Source organism: Maylandia zebra, linkage group LG7, assembly GCF_041146795.1.
Source record: "Maylandia zebra isolate NMK-2024a linkage group LG7, Mzebra_GT3a, whole genome shotgun sequence".
Classification (NCBI taxonomy): Eukaryota; Metazoa; Chordata; class Actinopteri; order Cichliformes; family Cichlidae; genus Maylandia; species Maylandia zebra.
Window position 1 is genome coordinate 51,227,051 of NC_135173.1, and position 15,820 is coordinate 51,242,870.

Below are 15,820 nucleotides of genomic sequence, written 5' to 3' on the forward strand. Positions count from 1 at the left end.
TGTAAGACATACCACCTTTATTAAATGCACAGTATCACAAGGAACATTTCCATTAATTGTGGATAAGCTACTCACATGATGCACAAAGCATTGGATTGATTCATAGAACTGTCTGATTAAAGCAGGATTAAATCTGCTAGGAGAATACACACACACACACACACACTCAGATGCATACACGCTTAGATGCATACACACACACACAGGCACACATCCTCTAGCAATCTGATGTATGTGCAAATACACACACACACACACACACACACACAAATACATATACACTCTCTTAAGTTCACACAGTAAGTAAAATTTTGTTATCTGCACAGGAATGAAAACTGTCATCTTTTTTTTCTTCTTTTACTGTATATTTACAAAAAAATCATTAACACCCCCCTCGATATAGATTACATTCAAAAAATGTCCCCACCCTTCTAGATTACATTCAAAATAATATACTATTCATGATGCAAAGTCACAGTTATTCATCTGAAAGAGGATCAAAATAGGCTACAGTCAGTCAGAGGGAGAGTGGTGGGGTTAGCCAGGAGGTAACTCTGACCTCCTCGCCACTGGCCACACATCTGCTGGGACACCTGTCGGGCCAGGAGAGTTCCTGATGTTTAGAGTCTGTGGTCGCTCCTGCGAGACAGGCAGCGTCTCAGACAGCCTCTGTGTGAGCTTCCCATCACAGTGGAGAGGAAACAGGAGATCATCTTCCTTCTTTTTTTTTCTTCTTCTTCAGAGAAAAACTTTTTTTTTCAATTTCTTTTTTCAATCAAAGTCCTCTGTAGATCAAAAATTGCCAAAAAAAACCACAAAACAAAACAAAAAGGAGAAGATTGTATTTTCACCGGTATTATGAACAAGCACAAAGAAATTATACAATGTAGCACAAATCAAATTGTATTTACATATAGTATGTATTGCCAGTGGCCCATAACACGTTGTCTTCAATAGCTGTCACACAGTTTTGACATGATACCTGCTTAAAACGGATTATACTATTAAACATAGCCTACTATTCATATAGACAAATATCAGAACTGTACAGAATGGAGAGCTGCTTATGTACAGCGGACAGGTGACTTATTATTGAAGAGCGCTGTGAGAAAAAACATAGGGACAAACACACACACACACAAACTGGGGTTTTTCTGTGCAATCATGGATTTTCTTTTCTTTCTCTTACAGCTGACAGCTGAGACCGAGAAGGAGGGAGCTCAGTGCTAAGGTTGTGCATTGGAGTGTTGAAGTAATGCTACAAATTGCACTTAACAAAAAGAACTTATTGTCTCACTGCCTTTACGCCTCCGCATGAAAGATTCCTGCTGATTTTTTGTTGATTTTTTTTGTTTTTTATGCAAAGATTAGGATGAAACTTGCACTGGACGCTCGCACCATGGTTGCTCTTTTAGCCTCTTTTTTAATATCAGGACAACAAAACAATTGAATATAATACAAGAGTGCATTCTGAAACCATTTGCTGCCTGTACAAATCACCACCGTCCTGGATGAAGAGCTGTCAGCCAGTCACCACATGGCTGGCTGGGGCTGTGAGGAGAGATGAAAGCACCCCTGGGACATTTTAAGGGCAATCAGACTCTTAATTAATGCTTTTACTGCAGTCTCATAGCTGACTACATGGAATTGAAAATGACGATCTTCAAAGTGCACTCTTAATCCATACAAAGCCCGGTACATAACCTAAATTAAAAAAAAGAGCACCCCTGACATCTGAAAACCTCCCATGATGGAAACCAAACCACGTCACGTACCAGAGATTTCAGAAATGGCATTGCTGGTTGACAAAAAAACAACCTGCGCCGCCGGGTCCCCATCCTCTGTGCTTTAGGTAAATGAATGAACGAAAAGGAAGATTTGGAAAACAGAGCTGCACCCTTTAAAATGTCTCACTGAACACTGATGGCCTTCTTTCAAGAGGAAAAGGTATTTACAGAAAAGACGTGAAGTCGGGAAGCGCCTCAGAGGACCAGGATTGAAATCTGTGAGCCATGGATTTCAGTCAGCTTGCAAATTCTCTACATATTAAAATAGTCTGTGGCGTACGACACATTTAGCTTCAGCTGTGAACTAACAGGTTATTTTGTGTTATAGCAGAATAGGTGAGACACTGCTGAGAGAAGAAAATTAGCTATCTACAAGCATGTATCCATAAACTGTCCATCACAAAGAGACACATTGCACGTCCCTTTGTTCATTTCCAGCTTATGGAATACAAGAGGGAAGTGATTCGATGCGGTGAGTGCAGACAGGGCGAGCTGTCTATTGGTCTCTTTTTATGCCTTTTACATACACTACGCCACATGTTTTGGAGCACTAATGGTACGGGATCCTCTCTGCATTTTGGTTTCCACTTTGTGAAGCATGCCTCAACAACATCTGCAAATTTAAAAGAAAAGCAAAAAAAAAAAAAAAAGCCCCAAAAAACAAAACAAAGAAAAAAACAACAACTCAAAAATCACTCAAAAACCGTAAGGCTTTTTTCTCCGTGTGATGAGGACAGGAGCATTTACAGTTACATTTACAGCCGGGGTTTCTGTACACAGATGCGCTCGCGCAGCCTCTGCTTCCTCCTCCCCTTCCTCCTCCCCTTCCCCCCAGTTCCCGTCGTGTGCAAACACACAAACACTTGTCCACATTATGAAGCACACATGCACACGCAGTACATCACACGGACGCAGTGGCGCGTCAGCCCAGTATGTCCAGGTATACGGGCGAGGCTTTGGCCAGGCTCTGGAGCGTGCTGTGGATCTCCTTGATGTTCAGCCTCATGTAGGGCTCCCTCTGCCAGCAGCCCAGCATCAGGTCGTAGACCTCCTTAGGACAGGTGCGGGGCCGCTGCAGCACTCGGCCCTGAGTGATGCACTCGATCACCTGGAGGAAAACATTGGTTGGTTTGTCAAAAAGAAGCTGATTTATCTACTGTCACATAATAATGTGGTTTGATACAAAAAAATCTCTGCGGCTGGGAAGCGTGCGGGAACCAAATTGCACATCCAGTATATTAAAGGACGGCCTCGACGTTTGGATAGCACAGACTGTATACAGAGGTTTAAGCCCTAAGCTCACCTTTTCCAGGAACATTTTCAAAAAGATTTAGGTTTAAAAAAAGAATGCTGTTCATGAGCAAATAGTCTTTGTAATTCCAAAGACTTACATTTTAGGAGAGCTCCCACAATATGTGCCGGAAAAGGAAGATGATTTTACATTTTCTCATTCAGTGTAGTGTATGTCATCTCAAGGGCGGGCCATTCATCAAGATTTTTCTTTGGTTTTATTTCTTAACACATGATATTAATTTCCCCCATCTGAAAGGAAACTATTCTGTTTACCGGAATAGTGCACAGTATCTTAAGCATCTTTGTTCTGCGCTTCCATGAAGTTCTGAGGATTTTAAAACCAAAATGTTCAACAGTAAAGGGTTGCCAACCTTCAGTAAGATTTCATTAGTCATTTCCTATTATGCAGCTAGCTGTGCCGTGTCATATTCTGATACAAATGTTAGCTGTTATGGGGTTCTGACTTCAAAAAGGGTTCATGTCAACTGAGACATGGGACACCAGAGTGCTGCACTGAAGTCTGGAGTCTGTCATCATTTCTTCCAGTTTGGAGCCAGAGTTTCTCGTAATTTTTTAAAAGGTGTTGTGAGCAGTGTGTTCTTAAGAAATTGGACAATTGGAGGGCAGAAGATAAAGTGTCACTCCTAACAAACTATCTACAGCAGATAAAAAGTATTTCAAAGTTGTGTCCTTAAAAAATAGGAAAAGAAAATCTAGTGAAGACCTGGAAAGAGTTTGATTGTCAACATCTTCATTTTTCAGCATGCTATTGATCCCCAAAACACTACCAATGCAGTAAAAGCATACTTGGATAGAAAAGCACACATCAGTCATGGACTGGCCTCCACAGTGTGGGGTCAGCTTGACAGAGAACAGAACAAAAGGTAGCCAACATTCAAAGAAGAGCTCTGAATTTTGAATTTGGTTGTCACACGACATGCTTTGATACAACTCCTCTAGAGACAGGACTGTTTTCAGTCATACTGTTTTACAGTGTTTTTATATAATCAGTGTTATTCATCATGACCTGTAAACTGTGTTAAAGCAAGGTTATATCAGTTAAGGGTTATCAAAGTGTGCCACTGTGGCCCTCGTGTTTTTAGCAATGTGCAGCCCGACTGAATAAAGTAAAAGAAACTGTGCTGTATATTTCTATCAAACACAGTTCAAATCCTGCTAAATTACAGCTGTGCACAGTTGTTATTTGCTGATGTATCCACTTTAAAATAAATATAATGTGAGGAAATGTAACAGACGCCTCACTGATGATTCAAAATAAACCACCATCGCTTAAATGGACTTATATCAATCTGTCTCTTTGTCCCAGTATTTTGAGTTTTGTTCTGGACTCCATATTTATTTCTTTTAAAGCATAAGATAAATTATGTTCTAGTTCCCGAGGATGTTATTTTCTAGTTCCTCTGAGTTCTTAAAATCTAGTTTTAGGATGTTAATTACCCTTTGGTTTCCAGTCTGTGTCCTTTGTCTCTGTGTTCGTTTACCTTCGCTCTACCCAGTCAGGTCCTCATGTCTTTTTGGTCTCTCTGTCTTCATGGCTGTCTGTGTTCCCTGTCTTGTCTAGTTAATACATTTGTCGTCCTGGTCCCTGTGTTTTTTCCCTTTCTGTTCTCGTGTCCATCTCTCTGTGTTTTTTGTCCTTTTGTCTCGCCAGTCTGTCATGCCTCCTTGTCTGTTTATCCCAGTGTCAAGTCTCAGTGCATGTGTTACTTCCTGTTTTATTTTGAGTCCACTATCTTGTGTGCCTGACGTTAAGTTTTGCTTCCTTTGTCTTGTTTGCTTTGATTATGTTAAACTGTATTCCCATCTACTCCCTCTCCTCTACTTCCTTTAACCACCCTCCTGTGTATATATTGTCTACCCTCTCCCTCTGTTCTTCATCGTGTCCTCTCTCGTGATGTTTACAGCCTCTGTCTGTGTGTTCCCGGTCAGCTTAGTTTTTGTGTATATGGCTTCTGTTTTTCTTGCCTTTTTACCAGCAATAAAGCTGTGATATTGAGTTTTATATCTGTCTGCTGAGTCCTGCATTCTGGTTCCACACCCTGCCTGCCAGCAGCAAAACCAAGCGAACTCCAGACAGACCATTGAGTCCACCAGAGGGATGATGGGAATTAAGGTGCACGACTACAGCCTACATTCATTAAATTACTAGACCATAATGTCAGTCTGGGCTTCTAAGACGTGTGGGTCAGGAATTTAATGCTTCGCTTGTGGTGCTAAAGAAGCTTTCAGTCAGCTTACTGTTTAATAAATAAATGACTAGTTTTGGAATGATTTTGTTTATTGGTCTTCACCACTATACAGGCTCCGCACTGGCACTCTGCCATCAAAAGTTATGAGAAGCATGCTATGAATGAATTCTTACACAGCTCAGATTACTTTCATTAATGGAATACTTCTTTTAGTCCACCAAGTAATTCTTAAGTCTTGAAATAATTGATTAGGTAGGCATTGTGCTAGAATAGGAATAAAAATATGCTGACACTAACATTTATTCACAGTCTCTGACTTTTTCTGCCACAGTGCATACATGGAGACCAATGAATGTGAAGTGTAGGGTTAGGTTGAAACGCTGTCTGACCTCATTGTTAGAGAGCTGGTACCATGGCTGCTTGCCGTAGGTGAAGATCTCCCACAGCACCACGCCGAGGCTCCACACGTCACTCTCTGTGGTGAACCGCCGGTACATGATGCTCTCCGGGGGCATCCAGCGGATGGGCAGCATCGTATGACCGCCCACCTGCACAAAAAACGACACAACAGCATTCATGAGAAACCAACACTGCAAGATCTGCTAAAGAGTTCAAAGCTGCTGAACATGCTGACTTTATTGTTGTTTACTGTTGTTATAATAATGGGGGACTGTCAATAGATGTCAGTGATCGCGAAAAAAACACATCGTTGTAGACTTTGTAGTCTTGCTATGGTACAATAGTTTGTTGTAATCCATTTATAATACATGATCATGTTTACTAGAAACACCAAGCTGCAACCAATCATTCTGCAAGAACAGCCCTGCAATAAATCCTAAATTCAGGAAGGTTAAAATGTTCACAATATATATGAAATCATAAAAAGTGCTTAAAAAACACTGATGTCTGATAGCTTAAAAAGCCAACACAGGTCTTAAACCCCTTTAAAGCCTGAACCATGAAACCAGAACATGTTTAATGTTTATTGAACCTTCTAACAACTTTATTAAAAAATTAATTTAAATACTAATTTACATGTATGTGTTTAATTTTTAATCATCACACTGATGATATACAAGTCTCAAAAGCTCCCCAAAACTCATGCATCACATATGATGCGCTAGGCATCACGGGTTAAGGTTAATGTGTATGATTTTTTTTCTTGTCCGCTATTTATGATGATGAAAACGATTCTTTGTGTCAAATTAACAAAGATTATCCGGCAAATCCTCACTGCAATATTAACTTACACAAACCTTAAATAACCCCAAATAAATATTTGAACCCTAAATTAAGTAGCACCACTTTTGAGACATGTCGTTCATTCACCCATTTTCTGGTGCACATCCAGGTCTAGCTTGCTCAAGTGAAGCATATAAACAAAATGATCAGGATTTGCTGGTAGGTGTGCTGTTAAGATCATTTTCATGATCAAACAGCAAACTTGTCAGAAGCTGGAAGCCTCAAACATTTGGTCTCTGTGCATGAATAACAAATAATCAATAATTGAATGAAGTGCAAATCAGAGTCATTAACATGGAAGAAAATCTAGATGGCGAAACAAAAGATTATTTAAGAGTTCTTTAGTTGAGTGCTTTTGTAGCTCCAAGCCTTCTAACTGGTGAAGTTCATATACTGGTACGCTCACCGGGATTATATCAGCGTGTCTGAAACTGCGGGTTGCCAAACTGGTCGGGCATGAAACAATGCACAGGAAGTATGGAGTTCCAGATGAAAGCTGTACTGGGATTGCTGTGAAATAAACTAGCAAGAGTTTATTAGCTCTATTCTGTTGATCATGTTTTTGTTGTTGTTGTTTCGAAGGTGGGTGTGCATGAAAACAAACTGAGAACCACCATATTCATAATTTAGTGTTGCGTATAATAAGCTTACTGATTAGCACTAAACACAATAAGTAATAATAATGGCAGTAGTACTGGAAATGATACTAAATTCATATTAAAATTGATACATATATATATATATATATATATATATATATATATATATATATATATATATATATATATATATATATAACAAATCATGTGACTAATCCTTCTACCTAAAAAGAAGGACGAGGGAAGAAGGAAGGCAGTTCTAAAGGTAAAAAGAAGTACAACCCAGTACTACAAATATGTATTGCTGGATTAAGTGTCTGGTTACATGTGACAATTTGATGATTTGTTTCTGTTAGCTTATTTGGCTAATTTATGTGGCATTGGGAGATTAATTTGGTGAACCACGCAGACATCCTTTTCCATTGTTTTTAATCTGTTTTAATGCAGTCTGTCAACCACCAATCCAACTGTGGGGCACAAATATAAAATTCTAGTAAACTATCAAAGGTTTCACTCATGTCTGTGTCTTCACTCATGTGAAAATAATTAGTGTGATTGAAGGTAACACTTGCTCTAAGTGCATGTGTAACGGGACTGACTTCTGACTTCCAAAGTAAGCAAGTGAAACAGGATCCTGGTGCCGTTCGCGTTGCTAATGTGTTTGATAACGGGATTTGGTGGGAACCCCTCTTAAAGGGGATCTTATTAGATGCAGGAAAATGCATCTTGGAATTGATTTACAGTAAGAGTCTTCACATTTCTGACTTCACTTTGGGCAGCAGAGGGCACTGTGGGATTCACGCTGGCATGTGAGACACAATGAAGGAATAAAATACATGTATCAACTCGGTGTTATTATTAACATGATAGTTTTGTTTCTTTGACCTCCATTGTTTTTTATACATTTAAACTGCAATAAAAAAAGATACAATGATCGTCATTCTTGCAGCTGCACAGTTTTTTAAGAGCAAACCTGGAATTAAATTTGATCAGTTCCACATTTTTTGTGTATAATGAGGCGAAGTGAAGTAAGGGAAGAAAGGGGAAAATATCTAAAATCCTTACTCTGTAGTAGTCTGAGCTGTAAACATCTCTGGACATGCCAAAGTCTCCTATCTTGACCAGCAGGTTTTCTCCTACCAGGCAGTTCCTTGTTGCCAAGTCTCTGTGGACAAAGTGCTGAGAGGCCAGGTAGACCATGCCAGCAGCAATCTGTTGGGCAATGTGCAGCATCTGGGACTGAGTGAGCTCCACCAGGATGCTGTGTTGACCGTCTGCCATGAGCACTGCATCGGGACCATGGGACCTGCACCCAGTAACCGTTGCATAGTTTAGAAAATAATGCAGCAGCATGAACTATTCTGTCACTACTGTAATACATGAATGTGATATTAGCAATCAGCTAACTAATTAACAAAACATTAACCTGAAATTATTTAACATTTTTCTCACCAAGTAAAAGAATACAAAAAAATTTACAATACAAAATTTGTTCTAGCCTCCCAGTCTTGATCATAATGTGATGTTTCTATTAGCTGTATTTTTCTTTGGGTTCTAGACTGTAGACTGCAAATAGCACAAGTAGTGCATTACCTTGGTCTGTGAAAATATACTGTAATAGAGAGTCTCAGTATTTTCTTGCATTTTGGGAAAAAATATTCAAGAAAGTGATTATTTTATTGATCACTGATATAGTGATTAGTCTCACACTCGTACTCAGTAAATTCAGTACAATCCCACAGCGTGTGTTATAACATTGACCGGACTAGACAATGAAGACGTAAAATTGACATTACTGCTTTTTTTGTTACATTTGATTTAAAAAAACATATTTATCAAAGTTAGAAGCTACAAAATAAACATACAGGTAAGAGAGAATTATTTGAAACTGTTACAATAGGTCTAGGCTGCTGATGGCATCCTAGACCTATTGTAACAGTTTCAAATAATTCTCTCTTACCTGTATGTTTATTTCGTTTTCATGTTACTTTATTCCTTTTGATTTCTAGTCCCCAGTAACTTTATTATTTCCATAAAGCATATACAGCCGCTTGTTAATGTAAATACTTAATCAGCCAGTCGTAGACGATATAACCAAAGTACACAGAAGAGCATCTCAATAAGTGTAATTCTGAAGTAGATGGACTACAGCAGCAGAAGACCACATTGGGTGCCACTCCTGTCAGATAAGAACAGGAAACTAATGCTTCATGTGGGCTCACCCAAAATTAAAGCGTTGCCTGGTCTGATGAATCCAATTCCAAATGGTAGGGTCTGAATTTGGTGTAAACAACATGTAAAGCTTTGATTCATCCTGCTTTTATACCAGCAGTTCAAGCCACTGATGGCGATGGAGTGGTGTGGTGAATGTTTTCTAGACACACATGGACTCTTCGGTATCAATTTATTTATAATTTAAATGCCACAGCCTACCTCCATCCCTTAATGTGCCATATGTGCCATATCATAAAGCTCAAATCATCTCAAACTGACGTCTTGAACAGAACAAAGAGTTCATGTAAGCCTACTCAAATGGCCTTCACAGTCACCAGATCTGATTCCATCATGCATCATGGATCTGCAGCAACTTTGTGATGCTATCATGTCAATATGGACAGAAATCCCTGAAAATGTTTCCAGCACCTTGATGAACCTGTGCCATGAAGGATTGAGGCAGTTCTGACGGTAAATGACCTGTTCTTACACAGCACGTTCTACTCTAACTCAGCACTCAAAGCAGTTGTTGCTACAAGCTTCATTCACCCAATCACACACATTCAAACAAGCACCTTGTCTAAAATTTTCACACACAAATGCAAAGAGAAAAACTCAGGGACCATTATCTTGCCCAAGGAAACTTTCACATACAGATTGGAGTAGCTGGGGATTGAACCTGTGACTTTTACATTGGTATATAACCAGCTCTACCTCCTCCACAGCCAAGGCTGAGAAGCAACAGTGAGAAACAACAGAAAGGGGATCTAACCCAGTCCTAGCAATGTGCACTTTATTGATTTGCTTTTATTCCTTTTGTATTATACAATATTTGTTTTTTGTTTTTAGCACGTGTTATTTTTAATTATTTCTTTTCACTACATTTGTGTTACGTTGTTATCAGCCTGTCAGTCCTTACGCAAACCATTTGACATTCACTGATCTGCATGAGAGGTACCACAAGTAACTGATTAGTAACAGATACCAATAGAGGATCTAAAGAAGCTTACCTGAGGAACTTGTTGAGGTCCCCGTGTTTCATATATTCAAACACCATGATTAGTGGGTCACTCTCTACGCACACTCCGTAAAAGGTGACGATGTGCTCGTGCTGCAGGTTGGTGAGGAGCTCAGCCTCTCTGTAGAAGTCTGCTCTGCCACTCTCGCTGGCCTCTTTCAGTGTCTGAAACAAGACAGGGACAAAGACGAGAGGCAAACGGTGAGAAGCATTATCTGCAGGATTTACTGACTGACTGTCAAGTTCATTGATCGTTTGATCTGTACCTTGACTGCCACGTGGATCTTCTCCTGGTCTGGTGTCAGGTTGTAGCATTCAGCGAGAAAGACCTTCCCAAAGGCTCCTTCTCCCAGCTCCCGCTTCAGCACAATGTTGTGTCGCTTGATGTGCTGGACAACTTTAATGCAGAAGAAGTCAAATTACCCTCAAGGTTATGTGCACATTGGGAATTTAAGTGGACATTTTTGGTGCATACAGAACATTTGTCTTCACTAATCTCACAACAAACAAGCACGCGTCTTCAGACTGCATCATTTATGTGATGACAATTCAAAAACTGAAAGATATTTAAATTAACATGACAGAAAACATATATTTAGCAAATTGCATAAGTTAAAAAAGGACTTAAATACTTATCTAAACTATCTGTTTTTACAATTCAATACTTTGTGTAGATTCATAAAGTATAAAATATAAAACTGCTGAGTTAAGCCCTTTGTCAGAGCTTGTGTTCCTGCACATCTCCTGTGGTCCAACTATCCAGCCGGTCTAAGGAACTGGAGTCACTATCACAGTGCAGTAGGATGCCAAAAATAAATATGGCGCCTAGCAGCGATCCCTGCATGGATTTATCAGAAAAGGCCCAGGTTACCCGGCATTTGTCGAACGAGGCAGTAACTCACACGTGTTGGATTTCAGCATGCTGCCGGAGTTACGGAAGTACTGGGGGTTCTCGATGACAGGAATCTTTGTCATTCCAATGATCACTGCGTCTGGACCCATCTCTGAGGATGACGGGGTGTTGTTGCCATTGGAGACGTGATGGAGAGGGCTGGCAGAATCATCGTCATTACTGATAACTGAGGAGGAGCCTAGAGAGCCACAGAGGATGTGGAGAAGGAGGAGAAGAGAAAGACAGCGCAAAGAAGAAGACGAAGAAGAGTAAAGCTGTTAGCTATAAAGGGAGGGGAGTAAAAGCAGAGTTGCAGGGTGAAAAAAGATTGACAGAGGGATCACAGGTTAGATGAAGTATGTCAGATTACACATTATAGGCAGGTTTACTGAACAATGTAAAAGGATGAGCTCAGGCCAAAGCAGAGCTCACTAATTCCTATTCACACAGTAGGAACAGCACAGGGCCAACGCTACTGCTTACTTTTAAACCCCTGAGATGTCATTTACCAAAGATACATAATAACTAGATTCATATTTTATGATATAGGTGTAAGGAGATATTAGGACATTCTAATGTTTCATTAACATTAAGTGAGAACAAATGCTTATAATGCTTAATAACACACTGAATGGCTTCAGTGTATGTGTTATACACTGTTATTGAAGGTTCATGAGCTGTTTATGCATCAGTTATGAATATTAACAAGATGTTGAAATTGCTGAAAAAAGTCATACTAAATAGTTAGAATTTTTTTTAAGTGTTTTAGATTATGCACCATGCTGCTTAGCACAAAGACTGGAAACTGTGGCTGCATGGCACCAGATTTTACTGGATAGTTAGCTGCCAGCTGTAACATCATTTTAGTGGTGATAAGTACAAAAAATAATAAACAAACGAGGAAAAGGAAATTCAACAAATGTAAAAGCAAAAAACAAAACAAAGTGTACTAGAACAAACACACGAAATCTGACAAATTATTCAAATCTGAAATCTGGTATAGCAACTCTGCTTGATTATGATGAGAGAAAACTGACTACATGAAAGAATATTATCATGCCATAACAGGTGATCAGAGCTAATGGTAGTAAGAAAATGATATAAATAAATACATACATGAAAAAAGAGCTTGCAGTCAGTATATGGAGGGAGACTGGGAGGGTTAGGATGATTACAGTTAAGACATGCAAGATTTTAGTTGCATGTCTTAACTGGCATTAGGTGACAGAATTGAATTAAAATGTTTTTCTTGCCTGCATAATCGTTTATTTGGTTATATCATTTGGTCCACAAGTAGTCGGATGATGACACTTTAAAAAATAATTTTGCCTCTGTACAGCACCAGAGTGGAAATCAAATAATTGCTATGTGATTAAAGTGCAGACTTTCAGCTTTAATTCAATGTTTTTTGTTTTTTTTTTAAGCATCACTTTAACTGTTTAGCTAAAGTCTATTTCAGGAATTACAGAATTACTGATAGTCCTCCCAGTTTCAGCGGCTCAAAAGCAATTGGACAATTGAGTTATAAGCAGTTTCATAGGCATTTGATGTCTGTTCCCTTATTATTATTTTGTGATAAATGAAGGAGATAAAACATCTGGAGTGGATGCATTTAGTAGCTGTTCACTAAAACTCTGAATATGAAGTCCCAAGAGATGTCTATTCAAGCGAACGAGGCTATCATTAGCCATCTCAACAATCTGGTGCATTCTTAAAAGGAAGGAATTGACTGGCCAGCAACACCAAAAAGCCCTGAAAGACCACGGAAGATGACTAAAGTGGATTGTTTCAAAGTTATTTCCTTTGTTAAAAAACTCCTTCACAATGACTAACAAGTCAAAAAACACTCTTGGGGTGGTTTGGAAAAAATTTACCCTCAAGAGAAGGCTTCATGAATGGAAATACAGTGGTTTTACAACAAGGTGCAAACCACTGGTTACATTCAAGAACAGGAAGGGCAAATTAAACTTTGCTAGAAAACATCTAAAATAAAAACTTCTGGGAAAAAAGTTTTGGATACATGGAACCAAGATTAACTTGTACCAGAACTATGAGTCAAAGCATACTGCTTTTTCTATCAAACATAGTACAGATAACGCTATAACATGGGCAAGTATGGCCACCAGTATAACTGACTCACTGGTGTTTAGTCATGATGAGACTGCTGATAGAGGCAGCAGGATGAATTGTGATGTTTACAGGGCTGTACTCTCTGCTCAGATTCAGACAAATGCTGCAAAACTGATAAAGTGCAAAGTGCAAATGGATAATGACCTAAAGGATAGTGCAAAAGAAACCTAAGAGTTTCTCAAGGCAAAGAAATCAGATATCCTATAATGGCTGAGTGAGTCATCTGATCTCAACCCAATAGAGCACGCTTTCTAGTTACTGAAGACAAATCTGAACGCAGAGAGACCCTCAAACAAGCAGCAACTGAAAGTGGCTGCATTAAAGGCCCGGCGGAGCATCTCAAGGGAGGAAACACAGGATTTGGTTACATCCATGGGTTCTAGACTTCAGGCAGTCTGACTACAAAGCATTAAAAACAATCCTTATAGTTAAAATGATCTTAGTTTGTTCAGTTCATTTTGAGCTTCTGAAAACTGGAGACTCTATACTTTAATGCTTTATTAGAAGGCGTTGGATTACAGGTGAGGTGTTACACTTCAATCACATAATGTTTGATTTAGTCCAATGTGGTGGTTTACATACAAACCCCCCTCAAAAACCTACCATTGTCCAAATAGTTGTAGACCTAACTGCATTTCAGAGGGAAGCACGTGATGTTAAAACTTGTGTTCTAGTATCTATTATATGTTTTAAAGGGACCTTTAAGGTATCTTTCTATACACATATATTCGGATAAAAGATGTATTGTGCCACTGACATATTGAAAAGCTGTTTCTGTGTTTTAGCAAATGTCAGGGTGACCAATATGGGGTTTCTTGTATTTCAGGGATAGTTCAACTCCAAGCAGCCTGGAGTGGACTGTCTGCGACCTGGAGCTGAGGATAACGTTTGTGTGATATTTATTTGCAGTGATGGCCAGGGTTTCCAGGATAAACTGCCGGTTGTAGCTTCACTTCTAGCAAACACACGTGATATTGTTTATCTCAGGGTAAGGAAGCACAAATGTATATCTTGAATTATCAGCTTAGTTGTTTTTTTAGAAAATGTTTGCACCTTTAATGCCAAACTTGGAGTTTCTTCCGTATTTCAGTATGATCATCATCAGAACACAACCGATCAGGGCAACGCCAGCAATTCCCACAACTACATACACCTAGGAAGGAAAAAACTAAGATGGAGTCATGAGGCGATAACAGGAGCTGCTTTTTTAAAAAAAGAATTGAAATAAACAAGAAAATATTGTGTATTTTAAGGGTTTACAAGAAGAGGTAGGTACCACTGCTTTAGATGGAGCGGGCTGATTAGGGTCACTTACAGCAACACTGTCATCCGGTGGAGTGTCTGTAGGATCTGGAAAGAAAACATGGGTCTGAACATTTTAAACCAATAACATCTAGTGAGTGAAAGCACGCCAAAATGCTGACTGTTAGGTTCATGCAAATTTGAGAGTTGAAACACACACCGTCTGGGCAGAAGGCGAAGGCACAGGCAACGGCAGGAAAGGGACAGGGACATTATCAGAGTTCATTTTAAATTTGCACTCAATCATCATCATGCTAACAAGTACAACATTTGTCCGGATAAGCCAAATCGATACTTACAATACTCGATGTCTTCTGTAGAAAAGAAAAGAAATGAAAAAAAAAAAAAAGCATGTCAGCAGCCATAATAAACAGAAACGAGCTGACTTCAATAAACGGACTCGTGTGAAAAGACAGAATACTGACCCGTATGGTTGATGTTAGGCGGGTGGAGAAACTGGGCAGAGATGTTCTTCTCATCCCTGCCATACTTATTCTCTGCGACCAGCTTGTACTCTCCGTTGTGAATGTGGGTGGGGTTGACCAGCTGCAGGCAGCCGTGTTGCTGGTTCTCTGTGGTCACGTGAATCATGGTGCGGATGTAGTCCTGTTCCTGGAGAGGCTTGTTATTGTGGTACCACCTTAGCTCCGGCTTGGGGTTCCCCGTTACTGTGAAGGGGATGCACCAGTGGTGGTCCCGCTCTGGAGACAGGAGTGTCAGGATGGTGGGGGCAACTGACACAGAGGCAACAGTAGAGGAAGAGTAATCACAAGATGATAGGAAATAAACACAAGGAGGGAAGCCAATAGGTAAAACAACATCTGAGGGATTTTGAGTAAGTGACAAAAAGTATGGGAAGGGAAGGGGGACTGATCACACAACATCTGAGCACTGATGAAATGAAAACACGGAGAAAGAGGAGGAGGGTGGAACTAAACAAGCAGAGGTGTATGGCAAGGCATGAGGAGCTTCACAGGAGGAAGAGTTATGGACAGGAAATATGGAGAGTCAATAAGGTTTGCCAAGAGACACTAATGATAACAAAATGAGGAGCCTTCTGCTTCCAGTGGAAAAACAACATCTCGAAGAAGGCATTTAAAAGTTCATCACATTAAATTACACAAATTAAACTT

General features: G+C 39.6%; 1 protein-coding gene across 3 annotated transcripts in view; it reads right to left on the reverse strand.

The window, feature by feature from the left end:
* The window catches only part of ntrk2b (neurotrophic tyrosine kinase, receptor, type 2b), a 21,942-nt gene continuing 6,122 nt past the window's right edge, over positions 1-15,820 (reverse strand). Inside the window, exons 8-17 of one of the 3 annotated variants that reach the window (XM_012918770.4) lie at positions 15,113-15,421; positions 14,987-15,001; positions 14,701-14,735; positions 14,439-14,538; positions 11,266-11,454; positions 10,630-10,760; positions 10,356-10,528; positions 8,197-8,437; positions 5,680-5,838; positions 1-2,895 (exon numbers count right to left, since the gene is read on the reverse strand). In XM_012918770.4, coding sequence (XP_012774224.1) covers positions 2,710-2,895; positions 5,680-5,838; positions 8,197-8,437; positions 10,356-10,528; positions 10,630-10,760; positions 11,266-11,454; positions 14,439-14,538; positions 14,701-14,735; positions 14,987-15,001; positions 15,113-15,421 — 1,538 coding nt within the window. In that variant the 3' untranslated portion in view covers positions 1-2,709. Of the gene's footprint in view, positions 2,896-5,679; positions 5,839-8,196; positions 8,438-10,355; positions 10,529-10,629; positions 10,761-11,265; positions 11,455-14,438; positions 14,539-14,661; positions 14,766-14,986; positions 15,002-15,112; positions 15,422-15,820 lie in introns of all 3 variants that reach the window. The other 2 variants (XM_012918768.4, XM_076886622.1) reach the window with 2 other exon arrangements.